Here is a 25,963-nt window from a genome sequence, read left to right as displayed (position 1 = left end):
CTTTGATCTTTTTTTTGATCTTTGAACTAGGGAAATTCTTCAAAATCAATGACAAATAGTGCAGCAGTGCAATTTGTCTACTGCAGAGTTGGACGCAGAGGGCTGAGCTACTGGATATACCTGTTTCCCAACCCTCACTTGTGACGTGTTAGCTTAAGGGGAAGACAGCACTGCTTGAAAATGGGAGATTCAAATCCGGATAATCCGGTTTTGGATGATTCGTGTTGTCTGTCTGTTCAATAAAGGCTTTGCATAGCACCTGCACTTGTGTCTGACTCAATGTTTATGAGGTTAGGTACCCCAGTCATGGTGGGGTGACCCTATACATATTAAGGGGCAGTATATGGCTCAGTGGGCTATGCCTGTGTGCCTGTAATCACAAGGTCGTTTGTTCAAACCTAGCCTCCGCACATCAGTGGGTCCTTGAGCAAGGTCCTTAACCCCCAGCTCCCTGGGTGCCACTATGGGTGGCTGCCTTTCACAGACAACTTACTCTACAAAGGGCAAGTTGAGGGAGGTGTAAAGACAATTTCCCCATGTGGATCAATAAAGTATCAATTATTATATGTCCTTGATTGCTGCCACTATTAAACTGTAGCAAAGTCAGTAGATAATGCCAAGATGTGTTAGATAAATGTATGTTGTTTATTTTTTTATTTTTTTTTCTTGATTTCATTGATTTGGAGTGATATATATTTGGTTACAACAAACACAAAATACACAAAACTTCATATTTCAGTTCAGAGTGAAATAAAGCTATAACAAAGTACATGTCACATGATAGAAGCATAATATTTTTTTTTTTGCTGCAAAGGGTAGCATGATCTATCAATTTAACATGTAGTTAAATATATAATTGATATATACAGTAAGTGTAAATGTTAGTATTATTAGTGGCATGGACTGAAAGTTTAGAACACATTAATAATAATGCAATTAACTGCATAGTCCAAACACGCGTATACGCTACAGTGTAGGCTGCTAGTCACTAGCACTATAAACCTACACATTTACCCCATTAAGTGTTGACTGGTTACCAATTAGGCAAAGGTCCTGATCAGGCAGTTCCCTTGGGGCCCCTGTCCTAGTATGTATGTATGTATAAGTGTGTGTACAAAAATATAGGGCAAATCACATCCTGTATTGGTTAACAAAGCGTTTCATGATCTACTCAAACATACTATGTATTCAATGTCAGTCTGTTCAAGTACATCAAGGTGAGGCTAGAATATTCTGATTGTCTGTCACACTCTTGCAGGAGTGCAAATACATGCACTGTGGCTTAGGATTGCGACTTCTTCCATTATTTGTTACTCATTTTAATTGAACCAATTATTTTTTTTAACCTACTAGTCAAATTGATTCTCCTATTAGGCGTGTTGACAAGGCAGATGTCAATCTGGTCGAATGATAAACTGTTTGTATATACTAATATATTTCTATATACTATTGTGTTATATAATTACATAATTATTCACATGCATGTTGGATTGTAATATATTAAATGTGAAAAAAAATCATCTTATTGCATGTTCCACTTTCTGAACACTGAGATATTGTGTTTGGGCATGTAGTGGCGTGTGACTCAATACAGCCTTCCAGCGCGCATAGTGAAAAATGCAATTAAAAGCACTTTAGTCAGTGGCAGAATGCTATTAAGGAACATTTACATGCAACGCGCCCGTATTTTGATGTTTCTCTGCCCAAAGTGCATATCTAGTCTAGGTGCATGTAAACCCCAGACATAAGTCGATGAGCAAATAAGCTTAAGTGAAAAAAACTTGCAGTTCCGAGTTCTTTTGACTTGCACACATTTACGTACATGGGAGAATTGACCCTCTAGTGAATACTGTAATATATAGAGAAAAAAAAGCATGCAAACACATAAGCATTTTTAAATGTTATCATGTCACTTAACCACAGCACATCATGCCTTTAATTATACTTTAGATTTTTATATAAAACAACAACAGGCAGAACAGCTTTAATTAATTCAAATAATCTCAACGTATATGGCTGTTTCAGTGTCACTGCTGGGGCTTTGCATCTCGCGTTGGGCCCTGTTTGGAAAGTCCACCTGCCTCCCCCGCTGGCGTCTCTGTGGGGATGCAACACTCTCCTCAGCACTTACACTGGTAACACAGCTGATGCTGTATCTCGGCTAACATAACCAGCAAGGCCATGCTGAGGGGCTCCAAATAAGTTGGCTCAACCTGAGTCTCACTCCACCTTAGAGACAGAGGTAAGTAGCAAGCACCACATGACAAACCACCTCAGGGATGAGAACCTGAGTGCAGCGAAGCAGCAGGTAATACCTCAGCACTACACTAGTCCAATCGGAACAGTGGGAGTCCATTGGCTGGAGTGCCAATCCTACCACCAACCCCCAAATTATCCCTGTAAATTGGAGGACCTTGCTTGCAGGGCTGCATTCAGATTAATGTCATACCCAGGACAAAGAAGTTACAGGTTAAGGGCCTTACTCAAGGGCTTAATGGAGTAGGATTACTTCTGGCATTCACAGGACTTGAACCAGCAACCTTCCAATTGCTGGCACAGATCCCTAACCTCAGAGCCAGCCCACCCTTACACAAAGACAGGCCTATTAACATGTATATGATTATTATTAGTAGCATGGACTGAAAGTTTAGAATGCATTCCTGATAAAATAATAATGCGATTAACTGCATAGTCTAAATAAGCATATATGCTACAGTGTAGGCTGCGATGTATTATTCCAAACCAATTGCTGGTCAGTGGCATTCCCCAGTGGGGGTGGCGTGATGGTGCAGTGGTTAGCACTGTTGCCTCACACCTCTGGGACCTGGGTTCGGGTCTCCACCTGGGTCACATGTGTGTGGAGTTTGCATGTTCTCCCCATGTCGTCGTGGGGTTTTCTCCGGGTACTCCGGTTTCCCCCCACAGTCCAAAGCCATGCTGAGGCTAAATGGCGTTGCTAAATTGCCCTTAGGTGTGCATGTATGAGTGAATGGTGTGTGAGTGTGCCCTGCGATGGGCTGGCCCCCCATCCCGGGTTGTTCCCTGCCTCGTGCCCGTTGCTTCCGGGATAGGCTTCGGACCCCCCGCGACCCAGTAGGATAAGTGGGTTGGACAATGGATGGATGGATGGATGGATGGCATTCCCCAGCATGTTGTGGACATAACAAACCACACTGAAGGGCAAGCCCATATCCCTCCTCAGCACAGCTACTAGCGGATTGTCTTGCCAAAATGGAAGTGTTGTATCCATTCAAGGAACTGCTCTCGTCCACACTGCAGGTCATAGAGTCATTGCAAGTTCTATGATTTACAGAAGACATATCTGCTCAGTGTGTTACCTGTTTGTTCTGAATGAAGATTGGAGTGCAGTTCTGGTAGACAAGCTGGTAGCTGCCATTGGTGTAGATGTGGGTGACTTCAGTACAATTAATGTACAATGAGGTGTGCTCATGGTAAAGCCCCAGGCTTGTCTGGTGCACAGCAGGATGTCCATAGTTGAGGATGTGCCTGTGCATATAAATGACTGGTTAGCTGATACTAGTGAACATTTGTTCAGTGACTTGTGTGGTTTTATCCAGCACCTATGATTTAAATAACTTTCTCAAATTTAAAATGACTTGACTATATGTCTCTTGTAAAAAAAAAAGTCATTCATTTTTTCCCCTGCCCATTTCATTCAACATTTTGACTATGAGCACCAAATGTTAGCTTAGTATTTAATATATCTCAGACCTTGACACACACTGATTTTTATTATTTTTATAGTCAATCTATAACACTGCACAACATTTTTTTTTTAAAGTTTTGCTTCCTGAAAAGTTTTTGCTGATTGTGACAGGTACCTGGTGGGCATGCACATATATAGTTTTGGTTTTGCTGCATCACATAGGAACTCTAAGAAACAGACAGTTAACTGTTTACCGACAATAACGTATTTAATCGCATTCTTGTTTCTCATACAATATTAAGTTTAACATAATTAGAAGTGTTTTGCTGTTGATTTTCATTTGTATTCAATGTCAGGTGCATCACGCTGCAGTGTCCAACAGTAGTCAGCAGAAATATCTGTACCTGATGACAGCAAACACCATTCCTGAAGTTTCAAACTCAACAATTCGGCTTTTGCTTTTGACAGACCCAGATCTCTGACCAGATCGTTTAATTCTGACTGTGTTATGTGAGATGTTGATCACCTGATGGGCGCGGTTCAAAATCTGGATTATTGTCCCTGCTAGTTCCCTGCATTGCAGTTTCTTCATCTGCTTCGTCTAAGGTCCATTCCTCTGGTGGTTTCACAATTGGAAGACTGTCGTCATGAGGCACAGGTCTCATTGCTGAAGGTAGATTAGGGTATTCAACTGACTTCTTGTTTTTGGCAGAGAAACCAGACACATTAGTCAAACAGAAGTAACAGTCCATCCCATGGTCTTTCAGTTCTTGTCATATCATCGGGACAATGGCATTGTCTTTCGAGTGCCTCTGAGCCAGGCTCTTGTCGCACAACAAATGTGAGGTGTCCATTCCTTGTCTTGATCATCGATTTTACAGTCGAAGTACAGATGATATGCTTTCTTCACAAGAGCAGTCACTGAGCATCTCTGAGGCGCAAGCGTATATTCACCACAAATATAGCAGAATCTTATGACATACGAGACATATTGACCGACACTAATCGTACTGCAAACATCAATAGCATGTAGCTTGCTTGTTACATTGCTACTGAGGCAATACTATATTCTGAAACAATACATACACACTATCAGGTCTTTATTAACCCAATGAGCAGCATCTGTGTATACAAGCCACTTTAATAGCCTGCTGAGGCAGTGTCAAGCTGGCTTCGGCCAGGCCAGGCATGCCCAGGGTCCAAACTTCCTCAGAATAGTTTCCAACCTGGCCTGATTCCATGCCTGGACATGCCCAGACTGTACAAAACATTGTTGATAGGTCTCTTAAAGAAATGAAAACTTTTGGACAGAAATATAAGAAAAATACATAACAAAACTGAAGATTTCCATGAAACGGTACTTGATGGGCAAATTTGGATGTGATTTTCGTGATCGGCAGCCAAAAATCTATTTGGAACTCCCAACAGTGTTCAAGAAGCAAAAACTTTGTTGTGCAGTGTTATTGTGAGGCAGAGGAACCAAACTGGTAATATTTAAAGTAGTGACAAGGTCTACAATTTACAGGACACATACCTTTTTTTCTTTCTGGAATAATGGAGAAGGAGGAGGAAGAGAAGGATGAGTAGGAGCAAAGAGAGGAAGATGCTTGCCACAAAAATCACTTTCCACAGCAGTGAATCTGTCAGCAAATAAACACGATAATAGGTCAACTGCAACACATGCAGATGAATGGTAATACCTAACTGTCGCATTAGGATTAATGAGAGGCTACATATCGAAAGATGTATTGGAGCATTGAGTAATACATCACTATCAGAAAACTGTATATAAATAAGATAAATAAGACAATTACTGCAAATAAACGGATTGCATTCTATAAACTGACAGACGTCGAGTTAATGTTTTTTTATACTCACCTTCGCTCCTGTCCATTAGCATGGCAGAGTCATTCCCCAGCATGTTGTGGGCATAACAAACCACACTGAGGGGCAAACCCATATCCCTCCTCAGCACAGCTACTAGCGGATTGTCCTGTGCCAAAACGGAAGTATTGTATCCATCCAGAGAGTTGCTCCCGTCCACACTCCAGGTCACAGCAGACCTGGGGTTGGAGTCCACCACACACTGACACATGAGCCCCCCCCCAGCCCAGCTGCAGGAGGAGCTTTGGGAGATCACCGGCTGGCCTACGAAACAAGGATGTGAGCTAACAATAAAGTAACCAGGCTGGCAAACCAGTAATGGTAGAAGGTGAAGAAATGGATTAATGGGAACATATTACAGGTACAGGTTTAATACTTAGAAGATTAAAATGTTAAAGTATTAAACCTGTACCTATAATATTAAACAGAAAAAACTAGTTAAAATTACACTAAACTTTTTCTTAAGGAAATCAATTACGTAGCTTATTGAAAAATTTATCATTTTAGATAAGTGTATTCAGAACAAACTCATATTGTGTGAGTTACTATACTAGGTTGTTAAGAACATGACCGTGATAGACACACGTTGAACATCGATGGTGACTGGGGTAGATTTTGCCCATCCGATTTGGTTCGTAGCAGTACAGTGGAATCTCTTTCCTCGCGTCACATTGTAGACCCGGACCGTTTGCAGGCGCTGGGGCAGATCAATGGCAAGTCCCTGATGAGTGTAAAACCACTGGTATTCTGTAACGGGGGGGTCTGCTTTACAGGAACAGGAGAGAAATGCGCTCCCCCCTTCTTGGACTGCCTGGCTAAGGACTTGAATGGCAATGTCTCGTGGTGGAACTGGTGGAGCATGGTCAACAATGTAGGAAAAAGTCTTAGAACACTTAAGGCAAAAACCTTAAAGACTGGATGACATTTTAAAAACATTTTCAAAACACTTTTTAAAATGTGCTTTTTATAAAGGCAATAACAACTGATTTCCTTGTGCTATTACGCAACAGATAAAGAACAAACAAGAGAAACTTACACCTGATGTGCAGATTCCTGGTTGTAAATGCTCTTTGCCTGTCTGTGAGTGTGGTGAGGCATTTGACCCAAGGCGGAGCTGTGTGGGAGGCATTAAAGGAGAGGGAGCTGAGGAGGACCTGAAGCTGCCCACGGACCTGAGGCAGCAGCCTTTGCTCCTGATGCCAGTGGCTGGCCCCTCTCTCCCAATTCCAAAGAACCTGCACAGGCTGATCAGGGCAGCTGTTACTGACTGTGCAGTTCAGGGTGACTAGCTGCCCCTCTATGATAGTGCCAGGGTCACTGATCTCAGGTTTTGGAGGGGTACCTAGATGGAAATAAACAGCACAGCGTTTAATACTTTTGCTACTTCAGTAATCACACTTCAGTTTAATTCACAAAGAGTAAAATAAGCAGGTAAGTCCTCCTGAGGTTCACATCCATGCTGATGTAGCCTTCTCAGCTTACGTATCAGCTGGAGTTTCCTTCAGGAGGACGATGGACCAGTTAAGATTAGAGAGCTGTATTGTCATTATGCTGCAGAACAATGAAATTCTGTAACTTGACTGGACTTCTGACTTAACTACTGAAACAGTCAGAACTGAATCTTGTGAACTGTCATTCTTATTCGGATTTTTTCCCAAGCCTTAATCTACCTTGTGCTTTGAAGGAAGGTACCTTAATCACCCAGAAGCCCTTCTAAAATGCTTTGAGAAGAAGCTCCTCACCTGACACAGTGATTGAGATGGCCTTGGAGACTGTCCATTCGCTTGCTCCTTTCTCCTTCAGCTCCATCTCATAACGGCCTCCATCATTCATCCTCAATTTGTCAATCTGCAGAGAGCAGTCCCCCTGGCTGGGGTCTCCCACCAGCGCTGTTCTTCCCTTGAAATGTCTGTGCACTTCAGTGGTGTCATCACTGCTGAAAGCTGTCCTTTTGCCAAATAAAAAGCGGTATCTTAAGTGGACGTGGTATTTAACGGGCTGTCTGTCAGTGTGCCTGGGACTGGTGGGAATGGTGAAGTGGCAGGGAATAACCACACATGAGCCCAATACTGCTGGCACTATTTCTGGGATCAGGATGGAAATGTGCGCAGGGCAGCCTTCTTTTAAAAAACCTGTGAGGACAGAATGAAGTTTCATGTCATTCTGCAGAGAATCAACCAATTAAACAATGTTTCAAATTTAAAATACACTTCTGTAATGCAGAAGTGTTGAAGGGAAAATGTGCAGACTGAGAATATGCTATGATGGATGGATGCACCATTTTCTATAGTCTGTCCAGCTATTTTTGTGGTAAGGGATGTTTCACAAGTGAGTTAAATTAAGAAAAGAGGAAATGTGGAAACACAGTGCTTATCTTTTCATGTTTATTGTCCCAATGTAATTGTCTGTATATCACAGATGAATTATTTCACAGCATAGTAATCAAATACCTGATTCCTTTAAAATAGTGTACATATCTGATGTCCTGTTAGGCGCACACACAATTTCCATGATGAAATGTCATACAGTAGCTTAATTTCAAATTTCAATTTGATTTTCAGTATTATTCTCAAGTTAATTTATAACAAAATGAAGCATACTGGTAAAATATAACACAATTAATAATTTTTTTAAATTAAACATTTTAAAAGTTTACTTTGTCTTACAAAGTAAAGTAATACAACAGGTTCTGGAAAGAAACTATATTTATATAAGCCATTACAAAATCTTATTTATATAAGTATTGCTACAATCAAGACAAATATTCAGATTTATAATACCAATAAATTATACATTAATTATCTATAAATATTTAAAAAGATAATAAACTCACCAAATACCATACATAGGGAGAGAACTCTGTGAAGACCCATGACCGTGAAAGTGCCAGAGAGTAACAAAAGCGGCTGATCCTGAACTAAACAAGCAAATCTGAGGAAATGGGAAGATTATAAAAAAAAGTTTAGGGAAGTTGGTTTTTGCTGTCTTAGTTTCCTAAACCATTATACATTTTTTTCAACATTGTGATTGTTGTAGATTATCAAACATTTCTCCTTTTCAAGACTATTGTCAAAGTCTTTTCTATTAGTTTTAATATGTATTAATACACTGAATTGTATTATTAGGAATATTAAAATAACTTAACTTTAAATACTTTAATTTAACTTTGGCAAAAGGACATTTTATACTTATATAAATTACATGCACAGTTGTTGGTCATGCATGCATATCAAATTCAGAATATGAAGTGGAGTAACAAAAATCTTTCCAAAGACAAATGATCCCAAGCATGGCTGCATCATTCCCGACTCAAATAAAATACTGAAGTATTTGAATTTTAAAATAAAAATATTAAATATTTGAATTTCATCTAACATCCTCTTCTCTAGTCTTTTAAATTGCTATGCTTCTGTTGTTATACTTCAATAACTGTAGGAGTCAACATGTAACAGCAGACAGCTGTGAAAAGCAGAAGTTAAACATTGACTTTTTCAACAAGATTTTGAGCATGTGGGACTGACTCATCACATTACAGGCCCCTGTCTGTTCCTTGCATTTTTATGCCGGGTGCAGTAATCCTATAATTCTCTAGTCCAATGCTGTTAAATGTATTTCTCTATTTAACCTTCGGATATGTGTTAGCTTTCTGTTCCTATCTCTTATGTTAGACGGGTCGAGGCCCATCTTAAATCAATTATTTATTGATCTCAAAACAATTATTTATCATCCAATTTGTTTCTTACCTCTTGGTTACCTTCTTAGGCTTCCTTATCCATGAAAAGATTGGTTTTAATATTTTTTGGTGTGGCTTTCTGGACCATTCTTTTCACAGCATACCTCTCATTTTCAATAAAAAAAATAATGGTAAATTATATTTTTTAACTATGATACAAATAATAAACTAATAATTCAACAACATTTAAGTAAACATTACAGATATGACAGTAAATCAAAGGATTTATTTGGAAAATATTCTATTAAATCAATAGAATAAAATTTTTGGATAAAATCAACATTCCCAAAAATCATTCAACACAATTTCTTTCAAAGACTACATTTTGCTCTCTATGAGGTCTATTCTTCTGTCCAGTAAGGAAGCCCTTAAAAAGTTCTGCACTTTTGAGTTACTATAATCTCCCCACACCAGCACGATCACATCCACAAGACTTAACTCAAAAGAGGTGCAGCTGTGCAAGAAATATAATTAATTCATCAAGTAGGCTACGCCCTTGATGATTTTGGTAACAAGCAAAACATCGAACGTGGACTCTTTAATTTACATTGTGAATCTACTGAAATCCACCAAAACCCCTTTATTTTGAAAATGAAGCATGATGGTGGCCTATATTTGGTCATGCCCATAAACATGTGATTTTTTTGGAATAAAAATGAATGATGAAATATGGTAAATGGATTGCATTTATATAGCACTTTTCTACTCCTAGCACTTTACAATTCTTGCCTCACATTCACCCATATACACCAGTGGCAGAGGCTGCCACACAAGGTGCCAACCTGTTCCAACCTGTTCACCAGGAGCAATTTGGGGTTCAGTGTCTTGCTCAAAGACACTTTGACAGAGTCAGGAAGAACCAGGACTCAAACCAACAACCCTCTTGCTGCCAAACAATAGCACTACCTCCTGCATCACCATCACATACAGTGTTTGTTCTCTTTCCTTATTTTCATATAAAGCAGTGGTTCCCAAACTATTTACAGTCATGAACAGATATTCAACCTACAGCCATGTACTCCCTCTAGCTCTACACAGTGCCATGTAGACTATTCAAAATGTTGTTACCCTGGGCGAAAGTGGGATCTCCCTTCTGTACATTTGTTTAATCTTGGTGGAGGGGGGGGGGGGGTCTGTTAATTTTTCATGTTCGTTGATTGTCGAAAAGGGCCACTAAGACCCTCAAAAAGGGGGCAAATTCATTCAGCAAAAAAGGTAGGGGCTCAGGCACCATCAGCCTCCAGCCTCTACACATAGACAAAGATACATACACAAACACATAGACTATATACACAGCACAGCATGAGACATTAATAGTGTGCAGTCAATCCTATATAATTAGTTGTTGGTAACACTTAAGGCCATTAATCAAATTCAATTAAATTTATTCTAAGAGTTTGAAGGTGTATTCTGTCAAATTTCTTCAGGTCTACATGACGAAACAGTTGAAATGAAACTCAGTTGTGTAAATGTTACAAATACACTGCAAATAAAGTGTTACCAATAAAAACTCACGAAGAGCCCTATGAGGCACCCGTCTGAATGAAAAAATGTGATTAAGTGCCCTTGTAATGGCAATATTTTTGATGAATGAAGAAAATGAGATCCCGTGCTCCACTACGAGATGCAGTTTCCTGTACATGTCAGAAAAGTAGATGAAATAATGTATAATCATATGTTCCTATGTGTAAGAAAACCTGATATCTAGGTTTCCAGATATCTAGGATATCTCAATGTACAGGTAATACGTAACCATCTAGTAATGTAGGTCATAGACATACAAAAGGGCATGCACAGTTTACAGAGGTGGCAACCTGAAGTGACTGTGTCTAACCAATTTCAGATGCTTCCAGTTTTAGAGCCGGAAGAGACTGGGGAGGCAGGAGGGCCCTTGGGCACTGAGGAGCCCCCTCCACCCAGGAGGAGGGAGGTTGTGGTAGTAGTGGATTCAATTATTAGAGGTATAGATAGTTATGCGTGCATCCGTGATAGACGGTCCCGTACGGTGTCTTGCCTGCCTGATGCCCAGGTAGGGGACCTTCCAGATTGTGTGGACAGGTTTTTGGCCCCAGCCAGGGTGAATCCAGTGGTCATGGTGCATGTTGGCACCAATGACATAGGCAATGGCAGGAGGGCTGTTCTACAGGATAAATGTATAGTAGGTCTGTCAAAATTAACGGGTTAACGCGGATTAATCCATCATCATGATGAATCTGATAAAAATTAACGCAATTAACCCATCTGCAGCGCAGAATGACTCAAAATCCCTATAATACCCATTTCGGGCAGTTTTGCTGCATTCCATTTGCCCTGGGAACTCGTATTCCGACTTATGTGGATTCCGAGTATTGAAGCCAGAAGTGATGGCATGCGCCATCTCGGAGCAACACAGAGGATCCCGAGTTCAGAATCCAAGATGGCTGCGCCTTTTATCAACAGAAGGGAAAGTTGTAGTTTTATACTGTTTAAGCACTACTACTCATTTGTGGCTCATTAAATCGGTCGCACACACTATACCGTCCAACTTATCTGTGGACGTGTTGCTACGGAGTTTTATACAAAAAGCACCGCGCTAATGTGTTATCAACTGATATTGCTAACAATGGAAATTAACCAGGCTAGAATTGGATTTCATGATTAGTCGGATTATTTGTCAGATTTACGGTAGTTCGGGCTAATTGTAAGTGAATGAAGATAAAGACCATTTAAACTGAGGTACCTTAAATCTGACAAGTTGTCCGGCTAACCAGTGGGTTTGATGTGGGTCCATGGTATATTGCACTTCTGTGACAGATGGAATGCATCCGACTCGTGTTCAAGATGTTCAATAAACATGTTAAGTGTCACGCCCGGCTCGTCCGATCCTCGTGTGTGTCACCTCCCCCTCGTTACCTCATGTTACTTCCTGATTGTCTTCACCTGTTGCCTGTTGTTTTCTGCCTACCCTGTGTATTTAGTCTGTGTCTGAGTCAGTATTCCCCAGTCCGGTCATTAACGTTGTGTTGCCATGTATTTGGTCTGTCGTTGAATAAACCCTGTTTTCTTGGATATCCGTGTAACCGATCCTGATTACCCGCTCGCTCGCCCACACGGATCAAGACATTAAGTGCATATATATTCCCTTTTTTCTTGAGTCTGTTTGCTCATGCAAAATTAAATGCGATGAATATAGATTAAAAATGAATGTTATGAGCTGGATGAAGTGGCCGGGGAGAGGGAAGTCTGGGTTTCCCTGCTGAGACTGCTGCCCCCGCGACCCGACCTCGGATAAGCGGGAGAAAATGGATGGATGGATGGATGGATGGATGTTATTTAATCGTGATTAATCTACATTAATCCACAGCAACCCTGTGATTAATCTGATTAAAAATTTTAATCGTTTGACAGCACTAATTTATAGATGTCACAGATAAGCTTAGGAGCAGAACATCCATGGTGGTATTCTCTGTAATACTTCCTGTACCACGTGCAAGCCAGGCTAAGTTAACTGAGATAAGGAGATTAAATGCGTGGCTAAAAGGGTGGTGTATAGGAATGAGGGATTTAGTTTTATGGGGCACTGGAAGACCTTCTGGAACAGGTGGGACCTGTTCAAGCCAGATGGGTTGCATATGAACCAGAGGAGAACCAGTGTATTGGGGAGGCGTATGTGTAGGGTAGTTGAGCAATGTTTAAACTAGGGACTGGGGGGGCAGGGAGATTAGTTAAGAATAGGGGTGCACCGATCGATCGGCGCACCGATCGATCGGCGCACCGATCGATCGGCGCACCGATCGATCGGCGCACCGATCGATCGGCCTCGATCACGTTAATTTGATGGGATCAGAAATCGACCATATTCCCATGAGATCCACCGATCTTAGTTATATGCTTTTAACTCTTTGGGGTCGAGTATGTCGTCGATGACATCGCGTACTTTTCGCGTCTATTTCAGTTTATAAATATCTCGCTGAAATCTTAATGTATAATCATGAAAAAAACGCTGGCTAAATCCGTAATCTGTCTTCTTTTCAAAACGTCCATTGTCGGAAGTATTAAAGTTTTTTTAATTAGGTTAAATTGGCAAAAAAGTAAACCATGTCATCTTACTTTGTTTTACCTGCATCGGGGGCGTGTAGTACCGCTCTCACCCGAAGATCGCTATTCACATTCTAAATAGCCGCATTAGCGCGTATTCAAATCGCATTCGCATGGTAATTTGATTAACAGCGCAACGGTGAAACGCGATCCAGATACATCCCCTTCAGCGCCATAAAAGCGGGTTGGGGACGTGGCCAGGTGACAATGGCTCATTCATACACATGAAAGTTGCTACATATTCAATGAAAGGAGCCAGAAATAGTTACATGAGTTAGGTTTTTCTTATTTATTTATCCAAATTAATGTTGCATCTACACCATTTAGTCATCTTCATGTTGTGACGTTCCCGGTCCCGGAGGGGCGGAACTCGACAGGTGTAACGAATCTGACTTCATCAGCATAGATATAAAGGGAAGTAGGATCCACACCATGGTGCGAAGTATTGAGCCAATGTTCTTATTGTGCCTTACCGAGCAGCTTCTTGTCTCCCGTCTCCCCGCTTGCCCCGTGTCTGTAAGTCTTACCTTGGTCCAGCGCCTTTCGTTCTTACCTTCTCTCTCCATCCCAGCTCCCGTTCCTGATCCGCCTGCCCTGCTCCGTCCAGTGTCCTGTTTTGCCTTCCCCATCGGTGTCTTATCTACGTCCCTGTTCGTCGGACTGACTTCCCGGACTTCGATCTCCTCGCCTGCCCCCCGACTCCGATTCTTGCCTCTCGTTTGGGACACTTCTGCCGCTCTGTCAAGGCTGGTTAATAAACCCTGCTTGCCTTGCATATCTGGGTCCGACTCTCTGTCACGCAACGTCACAGAATATTTCGCCTTTAACATGGACCCAGCAAGGAGCCTGGAAGGAAGGCTGACATCGCTAGAACAACTGCTCGCAACCCAAGCGGCGCAAATACCTCTTCCGCCTTCTCCTCCACGCGCCGTTGCCCCACCGATCGCCGTGCCGGAGCGCTACAACGGAGATCCCGATCAGTGTCGCGGTTTTCTGATGCAAGTGGGAATATACGTAGAAGAGCACCCAGAGATGTTCACCACCCCCGGAGCCCAAGTACGGTTTACGGTATCACTGCTAGTAGGCAGAGCCCGCGAGTGGGCGGAGGCATTGTGGTCCGACAGCAGCCCCTGTTTGCGATCCGCGAGAGACTTTCATGACGCGCTGTTAGAGGTGTTCGATCACCCGGCCGTGGGGAGAAGACCCGGCTGGCGGCTCCTGGAGTGCCGACAGGGGAACCGCTCTGCGGCCGAGTTTTCACTGGAGTTCCGCACCATAGCCGCCGCCATTCGCTGGCCGGACGACTGCTTACAGATCCTCTTCCTGCGCACTCTAAATCATGATCTACAAGACGAGCTGACTGCCCGTGGCGAGGCGCCGTCCTTCGACGATCTGGTATGACACGCCGTCCGCCTGGATAACACTGTAAGGGATCGGCGCAGACGCCGCCAGGTCGCTGAACCTGAAAGGTCCAGCCCCAATGCCACGGAACCCATGCAGTTAGGTAGATCACCGCTGTCTCCGGAAGAACGACGAAGGAGGATGCAGGGGGGATTGTGCCTGTATTGTGGAGCGCCGGAGCACGTAGTCGCCAACTGCCCTCTGAGGCAGCAATCCAGCCGTCGCCTCGCTCTCGTAAGTAACCCCACCTGTCCTCTCGCCAGTATCACCCAGTTTTCTTTACCTGTTATCCTCAACTGGGAGGGGAGGAGTGTAGAGATCCCAGCGATAATTGACAGCGGAGCTGCGGGTAACTTTCTAGAGGAAAGAATGGTTAGACGGCTTCAGCTGCCGGTTATCGACCTTTCTATGTGTCTGTCGGTGCATGGGGTAACAGGTGAACGTATGAGAGAGGGAACTATCATACATCGTACCCACCCCTGTAACTTGCAAGTAGGTGTTTTCCACAAGGAGGAAATAGAGTTCTTTGTACTTCCCCGAGCGAAAGATCCCTTAATATTGGGACTCCCCTGGCTGAGACGCCACAACCCCAGACTAAATTGGAGAACTGGGGCTATCGAGACATGGTCGGAGGGATGTCGGCGGGATTGTCTGATTCTTCCATGCAGGGCCACCGGAGTGGAAAGCCCTGAACCGGAGGACCTCGAGAAGATTCCGCGTGAGTATGTGGACTTCATAGACGTGTTCAGCAGGGAAAAGGCGTTCCAGCTACCACCTCATCGACAGAACGACTGCGCCATTGATTTACTGGAGGGCGCCAAACTACCCCGTGGAAGACTGTACCCGGTGTCCCTGCACGAACAGGACTCTTTGGACACGTATATAAGAGAGGGGGTGAGTCAAGGCATCATACGTCCTTCCACCTCACCCGTGACCGCAGGGTTCTTTTTTATTAAAAAGAAGGATGGAGGACTCCGTCCGGTGGTGGACTATCGCGCCCTCAATGCAATCACCGTCAAGAGAAGGGATCCATTGCCTTTGATCCCTCCGGCGTTGGAGCAATTACGTCAGGCGAAGGTGTTCACAAAGCTTGATCTACGCAGTGCCTACAACCTGGTGCGCATCAGAGAGGGGGATGAGTGGAAGACATCCTTCATCACCAATCGGGGTCAATATGAGTATCTCGTGATGCCTTATGGATTGTCTAATAGCCCCTCTATATTTCAAGCCTTCATGAACTCCATTTTTCATGATGTGTTGGACCGATTTGTGATCGTTTAGATAGATAGAGATACTTTATTTATCCCGAAGGAAATTTAGGTTTATATTGACGATATCTTGATTTACTCCCCCTCCATGGAGGCACACGTACAACATGTGCGTCAGGTACTCCAGCGCCTCCGGGAGAATCAGTTGTTCGCAAAAGGAGAGAAGTGTGAGTTCCATCAACCCCAGGTAAGGTTCCTGGGTTACATTATCCGTCCTGGGGAGGTCGCGATGGAGGAACAAAAGACCTCGGCCATCCTACAGTGGCCTCGGCCCCGGACATTACGTGAGTTACAGCGTTTCCTAGGGTTTGCTAACTTTTACCGTCGTTTCATAAGGAACTTCAGCCAGATTGCATCTCCACTCACCTCTCTCACTCGAGGTAAGCCCGTTCGTCTTCCTTGGACTTCGGGGGAGGACCTTGCTTTTCAGAGGTTGAAGAAGGCTTTCTGTTCGTCACCCGTGTTGAAACAACCTAACCCAGACTAACCCAACCTAACCCGGTACCATTCGAGGTCGAGGTGGACGCTTCGGAAGCAGGCATGGGGGCAATCCTAATACAATGCGACCCGAAGACGGGACGTCGCCACCCGTGTGCCTATTACTCCCGGAAGCTCTCCGCGGCGGAAAGCAACTACGAGGTAGGAGAGAGAGAGCTGTTGGCCATCAAGTTGGCATTGGAGGAGTGGAGACACTGGCTCGAGGGCGCTCGACACCCGTTCTTAGTTCTCACGGATCACAAGAACCTTGAGTATCTCCAAACCGCAAAACGCCTCTCAGCCAGACAAGCCCGATGGGCCCTATTGTTCGCTCGCTTTTCCTTCCGGGTAGGTTATTTGCCCGGAAACCGTAACGTGAAAGCAGATGCTCTGTCCCGCCAATTCGACCCCCCCATTAGTGAGATGCAGGAGTCTCCCATCCTTGATCCCAAGTGCTTCGTCTCCACCATTACCTGGGGCCTTGAGGAGAGGATCAGGGCAGACCACGAGCGACACCGCCGCCCTCCCGACTGCCCGGCAGGTAGATGGTACGTCACCAAAAGCTTGCGGCCGGAGCTATTAGCCTGGATCCATGATCAGCCCGGAACCGGTCATCCCGGAGTCGGCGCCACCCTAAGGTTAGTGGAGCGTCGCTATTGGTGGCCAAGGTGGAGAGAAGAGGTTAAGTCCTATGTCAACAGTTGTACAGACTGTGCCCAGTGTAAAAGCACCAACCAGGCTCCCTCCGGGTTGTTGCAACCATTACCCGTCCCCGACAGACCTTGGTCTCATTTGACCATGGACTTCATACCGACCTTCCCCGATCAGAAGGAAAAACCGTGATCTTGACCCTAGTTGACCGGTTTTCTAAAATGTGTAGATTAGTAGCCCTACCTAAACTTCCTACATCCACAGAGTTAGCCGAGGTCCTGGTACGCGAGGTATTTCGACATACGGGAATCCCGGAGGATCTAGTGTCTGACAGGGGACCGCAGTTCGCTTCCAGGGTCTTCAAGGAATTTTGTGCCAAATTGAATATCACCCTCAGTCTCACCTCGGCCTATCACCCCCAGTCCAATGGGCTTGCTGAAAGGAGGAACCGGGAGGTGGCCAAAGCCCTGAGACTGATGACCCGCCACGACCCCACGAAGTGGGCTCCTTCGCTCACCTGGGTGGAGTATTCGCTAAATTCTCGTATTAACCCCGCCACAAACTTGTCTCCATTCCAGTGTGTCTTAGGTTTCCAACCTCCTCTCTTCCCTTGGGACTCACCTGCCTGTTCCGTACCTAGTGTGGAATCCTGGTATCAGGACAGCAAACGTACCTGGAGGGCAGTCAAGGAGGCACTACAATCCCGGGCTGAAGTCCTGAAGACCAAGGCAGACCGCCGACGACGGCCCGGGTTCCCGATCCGGATCGGCCAAAGGGTTTGGCTTTCTACCAAGAATCTACGCATCCCGGGGTGTAAGAAATTCACGGTCAGGTATATTGGACCTTTCCCGGTAATACAACGAGTAGGACCGGTAGCCGTGAAACTCCAACTGCCGAAGATTTATCGCATTTCACCTACCTTTCACATATCCTTGCTCAAGCCGGTTCATTACAGCTTGCATCGTCAGGATATCAGACCGGCGGAGGACATGCCGCCCGTTCCCCCTTCAACCCCGGCCTGGAAAATCTCGGGGGTTGTAGATTCCCGCCGTAGACAAGGCCAGCTACAGTACCTGGTGGACTGGATGTGTGCCGACACCACAGAAAGAAGTTGGGTCTCTTCCCGGGAGGTGGAGGACCAAGACCTAACCTCTAGGTTTCACCTAGCCAACCCATCCAAACCAGCCCCTCGAGGCCGGGGCCGTCCCCGGAAGCGGAGAGGGCCTCCAGGAGGCTGCCGTCAAGGGGGGGGCTCTGTGACGTTCCCGGTCCCGGAGGGGCGGAACTCGACAGGTGTAACGAATCTGACTTCATCAGCATAGATATAAAGGGAAGTAGGATCCACACCATGGTGCGAAGTATTGAGCCAATGTTCTTATTGTGCCTTACCGAGCAGCTTCTTGTCTCCTGTCTCCCCGCTTGCCCCGTGTCTGTAAGTCTTACCTTGGTCCAGCGCCTTTCGTTCTTACCTTCTCTCTCCAGCCCAGCTCCCGTTCCTGATCCGCCTGCCCTGCTCCGTCCAGTGTCCTGTTTTGCCTTCCCCATCGGTGTCTTATCTACGTCCCTGTTCGTCGGACTGACTTCCCGGACTTCGATCTCCTCGCCTGCCCCCCGACTCCGATTCTTGCCTCTCGTTTGGGACACTTCTGCCGCTCTGTCAAGGCTGGTTAATAAACCCTGCTTGCCTTGCATATCTGGGTCCGACTCTCTGTCACGCAACGTCACACATGTAGCCAAGACTTTGGTGATCAGATATCTGGGATCAAAACAAACTGCCAGCATTGCTTACTATGTACTTTTATAATGTTTCTGCAAGTGTTCCAAACTGCATTTTGCAATGTCTATACTTTGATGTCAAATTTCAAACTTAACAAAAATCTGACATATTTACAATATATATTAAAATAAAGATGAGTGTAATGGCAAAACAAATATATAAGAAATAATTTATTTGCCATGAATTAAGTGTGATGAAATGTGTGATCATGCCCCAGTCAGTGAAAGTGTGTTTCCTACCCCTAGGCCCCAGAGGGTTAAATCAGCCTTTTCTCCCATTCCCGAGAGAGGTGCAGTGCAGGCTGCCTCCCTCCCTATTTGTTGGACAAGTGTGTCATAACAGCTATATATATATATTTTTTTTACAAAATTAGAGAAATTAAAGTCTGGAAGAAAAAATATGATTTTGTACTTCAAACAGCAATGCTCATTTATATGTTCATTTATATTTGAGGACACTACCTCATGTTTTGTGAGTATTCATATCAATTTACTCAATAAAAATGGAAACATTGAAGTAACTGTCTTTTAGTTATGAAAGAAACAAGATCGGCAAAAAAAAATCGAGATCGGCAGGTAAGGTTGCCTAAGGATCGGTGATCGTTGATCGGCCAGAAAACTGCAATCGGTGCACCCCTAGTTAAGAATATAGGTCGGGAGAGACGGAAAGCGTAAAATCTTGTTTTCACTAATAACCAGGATAGGATTGGAAAATTACAGGTTTTTGAACCACTGGATGGTAGTGAAATAAAGTAAATATGAGGTTAATTTTAGTCCAAAACAAAAATATACAACATCAGGTAGGCTAACTTTAATGGTATGAGACTGAAACTAATAACTGTAAACTGGATGGTGTTAAACAGCAATAGCTGAAGATGCATGGGAATGTTTTAAAAACACATTGTTGCAAGTGCAAGAGGCCTTCATACCTGTGTCCAGCAAAACTAAATCTAGGAAACTACAACCAAGGTGGTTTACTATGGAAATTAAGAATAAAGTCAGGAGGAAAAGGGCTCTGTTCCACAAATGGAAAATAACTAACGATCAAAATAAAGTTGAGTTAAAAAATAATATTAGACTCACCAAGAGGAATGTAGAAAAGAAGATTGCATTGGAGGCTAAGGATGACATTAAAAGTTTCTTCCAATATTTTAACTCCAAAAGAGCTCTAAAAGCTGAAATCACTAATTAGCAGGATAGTAAGGACCTTATAATTGAAATGAAATTGATATAGTAAATGAGTTTAATGATTATTTTACACAGGTGTTCACAGTAGAGAACACAAGTAACTTACCACCATTTAGTGCGAAAACAGCATCGTCTATGACCAATATATGTATACTGTAACTGAGGCTGATGTGGTACAAAGCCTAGCTGAGCTCAAAATAAATAAATCGCAGGGCCCTGATGGCATCTTATCTATAGTTTTAAAAGAGATGAGGGATATTATTAGCCAACCTTTAACTTTACTATTTCACAAATCCTTTTCTGCTGGTGTGGTACCTTCAGATTGGAAGCATGGTAATATAACACCCATATTCAAAAACGGGGATAGAAGTAATCCATCAAACTATAGGCCAATCAGTTTAACTTGCATAACTGGAAAAGTAATGTAAGCTATAATCCAAGTGAAAATGGTAGATTACCTGGATTCAAATAACATTCTGACGGATAGCCAACATGGATTTAGGAGAGGTAGATCCTGATTAACTAATTTATTTGACTTCTTTGAGGAAGCTACAAGAGAAATTGATCACAAATGCATACCTGTCAAGTATCCCGTTTTGGCCGGGAAAGTCCCGTAATTTACCCTTCTTTCCCGTCGTCCTCCCGTATTAGTATTTTCCCGTAAATCTCCCGTATTTTAACCTGCATTATTAAAAAAAAAAAAAAAAAACATCCCCCCCAAAAAAATCTGAGCTCTGTCACTAGCCTCGCGATAACTGCCACCTGCAGTAGCCTACTACAGGTACTGTAGGTGCCAGTTGTCGCGAGGTTAGTGTGTGAGGTCAGATGATGAGTTGATGAGTGACGACGCGGGGAAAAAAAGAAGAAAAATCAGACAGATGATGGACGCCAGGACAGAGAAGGAAGGCACTCCTGCCAAAAAACCAAAACCCTCGTGTAAATACCGCGATCAATGGGACAACAAATTTATTTTTCTGAAGAAGAGCAGGGTGGGGGACAGTCACGCGTTTTGCAAGATTTGTAACTGCGACTTTAGCATCGCACACGGGGGAAGGAATGATATATGCCAGCACGACAAATCTGCCAAGCACAAGCGCGGGCTAGAGGCACAAAAACATGCCCAGGCGATGTCAGCATTCGTGACGAGAAATGCCACTGAGGCAGACCAGGTCACAAGTGCAGAGGTAAAAATGGCAATGCTGTGTGCCAAAAACAACATTCCTTTCTCCTTCCATGATGACTTCAACAAGTGCGTAGCTGACATGTTCCCGGACTCTGCTATTGCACGAAAATACTCAACGGGAAAAACGAAGGCTACTCAACTCATCAAAGGTAAGTTAGCTATATAACGTTAGCTACCTATCTTACTGCTGGGCTACTGTAGTTTGCTAAAACGGTATAAAATGGGTTTGAAATGTGTTTGAATATTCTAACATTTGAGCATCAACCCATGGCATGCATGTTGTAGGCTACTAGCTAATTACTGGACACTCAACAGGTGCTATAGCAGCAGAACTAGAGGATGAGTTGGCCAAAACATACCGATCTCAGCCCTTTTCACTGATATGTGACGAATCAAACAACAGCAAAACAGACAAAGAATTCGTCATCCTGACTAGACTCTACGATGAGGCCACTCTGCAGGTCGCTACAAGATTCCTGGAGATGCCTACATGCAATGTAGGAAATGCAGAAAATCTGTATGGAAAGCTGAGTGAAGCATTAAGGTAAGGGGAACTGCACTGTGTTGTTGACATGTTTAGTAGTTTGGATTTAATTACAACCTTACATTTTGTCTGAGACGGTTTGTGGCATTGTTTCCTGTTTCCAATAGAAAAAGAGGCATCCTATGGGATAATCTGATTGCCTTTAACTCTGATAATGCGAGTGTTATGAAAGGCCAACATAACTCGGTCATCAGCAGACTGAAGACCAGCCAGCCCCACATCCAGGACCTTGGCTGCATCTGCCACCTGGTACAGCTGGCCACTGGCTATGGCATCAGAGCAGCCCAGGTACCGGTGGAAGACATCCTGGTGGGGATATACACCCACTTTGATAAAAGGTAAATGCATACATATAGGCCTGCTATTTATCTCGCCTAATGTTGTGTGTGTTATAATGTAACAACATTGCATGTGGCTAACTCATGAATAAGGTAGCCTAGTAGACCTGCAGTTCATATTCTTTACACACACACACACTCACTCACTCACAATTCCAACCACTAACAGAGTAATTTTCTATCTCTCAGTGCAAAAAGATGTGAAGTCTACAAAGAGTTTGTAGACTTCACTGATTCAGACCACCTGAAGCTCCTCAGGTACTGCAGCACAAGATGGCTAAGTCTGTTAACCTGCATCCAGAGGGTGCTGAACCAGTGGGATGCACTACAGGTAGGATGGTAACTCCACTCAGCAGATATCTACACAGTTTACTATGCAGTTTACTATATCCTGTATCTCTGTGTACTGTAGGCCTACTTTAACAGTCATGAGGAAGTAGAGAGGAGTGTTAAAGTGCGTGATCTGGCAAGCCATCTGCGTGATCCAATCATGAAGACCTACTTCCTGTTCCTGAGTGCTGCCCTTAAGCCTTTATCTGAATTTAACATTGCCTTCCAGGTGGGTGTCAATGATATTGAATGAATTAGTGAATAATATATAATTAAATGTTTGTGTTTATTGTAGCATTCTTATTTCACTGTTATTTTGTTGTGACCATTGATATTATCTGCACAAATTCACAGACTTGAAGAGGAGATGTGCATGCTGATAAAGAGGATGCTGGGCTACCTCATACCAGCCAGGGCAATCGTGGGTATACCTCTCAGGGAGGTGGAGTATGGAGATGGACATCAGTTGGCTGATGAAGATCTCTTTATCAGAGCAGACACAAAGGCATTCATGAGAAGCGCTGAGCTCCCTGTGTCAGCCGAGAAGAAAATCTTTCAGTGAGTGTATTACCCAGTAGTTATATTATGATATCATCTTTTGACAGTATGAGAGTATGGGCTGTAGTGTGCCTAAAAATATTACCACTAATGCATTTTTTTCACTCTTATGCTGTTGTAGAACTGTGAGAAGCTTCTATGAGGCAGTGCTTAAGAAGATGTTCTCCTCCTTTCCCCTCGACCATCCACTCTTGAAGGACCTGAAAGTGCTGGACCCTGCAGCTCGCCTTAACATAACTCCAGGGACAGGTAGATAATAGAAACAGTTTCCAATAGGCTTTATGCCCAGCTCCACTACTTACCCTAGCAACCACCCTAGCAATGGTCAGACACACCTGGATAAATTAAATATAAGTATGTGTAGTGTATTAGCAGTAACCTTATAAGAGCAGAATAAATATGGCTATGTAATATGAACAATGTATGAACAATATGTACAGATATGTGCAATGTAGTGGCAGTATCATTATAGTAGTAGTAAGAACAATATAGATATATGCAGTGTATTAACAGAATATATTACAGAAAAACTGAATAAATATGGATATTTAGTATGAACCATATAAACAGATATGTACAGTATGTACAGCTATGTGCAATGTGGTAACAGTACCATTGTAGTGCAGAAATTTACAGGAAATAAAGGAGCTGGCTTAAGTTCAGGAAGTAGTGGAGCTGGGCATAAAGCCTATTGATGTTAAGCAAGGCAAGACAATTTTATTTGTACAGGCCATTTTTACAAACAATTTGTCTCAAGGGCTTTACATCGCATCATAACAACATCCTCTGGGGACAGTTCCCCATTGATAACCAAAGAAATAATTGGCACAGTATACTTGATACTTGTTTAGATCTGCAATGTTCAGTCAAACACTTGTTTTACTTTACAGTGGAAAGGCTAGGGGCCCTGTTCCCTCAGTTGAGGCTGAAAGGGGATAAGATGAGGGAGGAATTCACAGACTATCAGGTGACAGATAGCAAGCAACTCCCCCAAGAAGACAGAATCAACAGATTTTGGGGCCTGGTAGGAAAGGACATGAGATTCAGTGAGCTGCCAAAACTTATGAAGGCTTTTACTATGCATTCCCCATAGCAATGCAAATTCAGAAAAGGTGTTTAGCATGGTACGAAAGATTGTTGCAGAGAATAGGATGTCGTTAGACAACAGAACTGTTTGCACTCTACTCTCATGTAAAATTAACCACTCTGGCTCAGCCCACAAATACACTCCTTCCAAAAGAATGCAAAGTCTGCAACAAATGAGTACAATAAGTCACTAAAAGAGTAAAGAAAAGTTATGTGAAATGAAAAGAAACTGTACAAAAAAGCAATATGAAATGAATGAGTGTGTGAATGTGAAAAGAATGTGGAATGAAAATGAAATGTAAAGACAAGCAATGTTAAATGAACAGAAAATATGCAAATACGCCTTTAAATAAATGCTCTTCATATATACCCTTTTGCGTTTTCATTTAGGCTATGACAGTTCACAGCATGTCAATATCAACAAAGGTAGGCCTATCATTGGCTTTATGCACATGTAACCTTGGGCTGCAAGGTTACGCAAGAACCAGACTACGCCACCCAAGGCCCTGCCCCTTAGGATGTATAATTAACCCCCAGAACTTCCACCCGCAGCCACCTTGCATGAACACAGAGATGCATATCCCAGAATTAAAACAGTTTATTAACACAATATTTAAAACCTCCAAGCCGATAAACAATCATCAGCATATAACACCACTACAACCAGAACATGACAAATAGGGGTTGAGAGCAAAACCCAGGCACTGGTGGTCCAACGCTATAATCCTGCCTTGACCCCTTAGCCAGCCAGGGAAGGTGCTTACCTGGAGGAAAAGGAAGGGAAGAGGAAACCACACACATACACACCAAGGACTCACATATCCAAGTGGGAGTTAACACCAAAAATCACAGCAAACCACATCCTGGAGTTAGTACCTATAATTCACCCCACATTCACTCCATGCAGTGCAGGAAACAACCTCCAGCTCCCAAACTCCAGCACCACATTCACTGGCTCTATAGATGGGGAAGCGGTCAATAAAATACCCTCAAGACCCCCACCCACTATACCAGCCAGTACCCAGTTAGCCCTGGTAACCACCCCTTATTCACAACCATACCAATACAACCCACATAATCTTACAAAACAATCAAAACAGGCAAAACAGCAGTGACATTCTCCTGCAAACATACACCCATTTCAGACCATACTCACGAGATACACAAGTTCAACATTTATTCTACACATCATGTGTCCACCTGTGTCCTACCTGAGCAGCAGCATAAACCCAGACACTTGTCACCCAGCACCCAGCCTGGGAAGAGATCGACAATCCTTACATACCCGAAAAGAAAACTGCACCCCGCAACAACCTTCCAACCACTATTACTCATTACCTTGCACCGCCGCCTGGACCCGGAACCAACCGCTCACCACAATTCCCATCGCTCACAGGAGTGTCACAGCAACAATCGGACCACGCCCCCCCTACCGGCTTCCACCACTTTTATCCACGCCGATCCTAATTAATTGCGTGCGCGGCTGTTTCTCCCCGATTAAAACTTCGCTGCGGAACACCCCCAATTATCTACTAAACAGCCTCTCGTGCATGCAACCCAATACGGGATCCGTGGGTGACGTCATCCCTAACAATCACCGGTTACACACAGCTGCACTACTTCCTGAACTTCAGCCAGCTCCTTTGCTTCCTGTCTGCCATTATTGGACAAATAGATCACCTGGATTAATCAGTTTGTCCAGTAATGGCAGACAGGAAACAAAGGAGCTGCCTGAAGTTCAGGAAGTAGTGCAGCTGTGCATAAAGCCAATTGTAGTTTATAAGTGGTTGACAAATGGTGAT

At 43.6% G+C, this 25,963-nt stretch overlaps 2 protein-coding genes across 5 annotated transcripts; one reads left to right on the top strand and one right to left on the bottom strand.

The window, feature by feature from the left end:
* Positions 1 to 626: 626 nt before the first annotated feature.
* On the bottom strand, positions 627 to 25,447 carry LOC111838654 (sialic acid-binding Ig-like lectin 13). 4 transcript variants are annotated; one of them, XM_072716525.1, is made up of 10 exons: positions 25,373 to 25,447; positions 9,295 to 9,390; positions 8,385 to 8,482; positions 7,294 to 7,683; positions 6,588 to 6,893; positions 6,137 to 6,400; positions 5,546 to 5,815; positions 5,202 to 5,307; positions 3,339 to 3,507; positions 627 to 2,098 (listed from the first exon to the last, which is right to left on the bottom strand). In XM_072716525.1, the coding sequence occupies exons 3-10, from the start codon at positions 8,422 to 8,424 to the stop codon at positions 1,994 to 1,996; spliced, it is 1,650 nt and encodes a 549-aa protein (XP_072572626.1). In that variant the 5' UTR covers positions 8,425 to 8,482; positions 9,295 to 9,390; positions 25,373 to 25,447; the 3' UTR covers positions 627 to 1,993. The 4 variants fall into 4 exon arrangements, 3 of the variants coding, with proteins under 3 accessions (XP_072572626.1, XP_072572628.1, XP_072572627.1); XM_072716526.1 differs by lacking the exons at positions 627 to 2,098; positions 25,373 to 25,447 and adding an exon at positions 2,107 to 2,229 and having other exon boundaries at positions 9,295 to 9,388; XR_011993020.1 differs by lacking the exons at positions 627 to 2,098; positions 25,373 to 25,447 and adding an exon at positions 4,194 to 4,334 and having other exon boundaries at positions 3,370 to 3,507; positions 9,295 to 9,388.
* On the top strand, positions 20,862 to 22,770 carry LOC140592528 (uncharacterized). The gene is made up of 5 exons (XM_072715922.1): positions 20,862 to 21,454; positions 21,621 to 21,849; positions 21,957 to 22,187; positions 22,377 to 22,518; positions 22,600 to 22,770. The coding sequence occupies exons 1-5, from the start codon at positions 20,959 to 20,961 to the stop codon at positions 22,768 to 22,770; spliced, it is 1,269 nt and encodes a 422-aa protein (XP_072572023.1). The 5' UTR covers positions 20,862 to 20,958.
* Positions 25,448 to 25,963: the final 516 nt, after the last annotated feature.

This window comes from Paramormyrops kingsleyae, chromosome 9 (assembly GCF_048594095.1).
Source record: "Paramormyrops kingsleyae isolate MSU_618 chromosome 9, PKINGS_0.4, whole genome shotgun sequence".
NCBI lineage: Eukaryota > Metazoa > Chordata > Actinopteri > Osteoglossiformes > Mormyridae > Paramormyrops > Paramormyrops kingsleyae.
The sequence above is the reverse complement of the archived record's forward strand: the minus strand, read 5'-3'. Positions and strand labels throughout refer to the sequence as shown.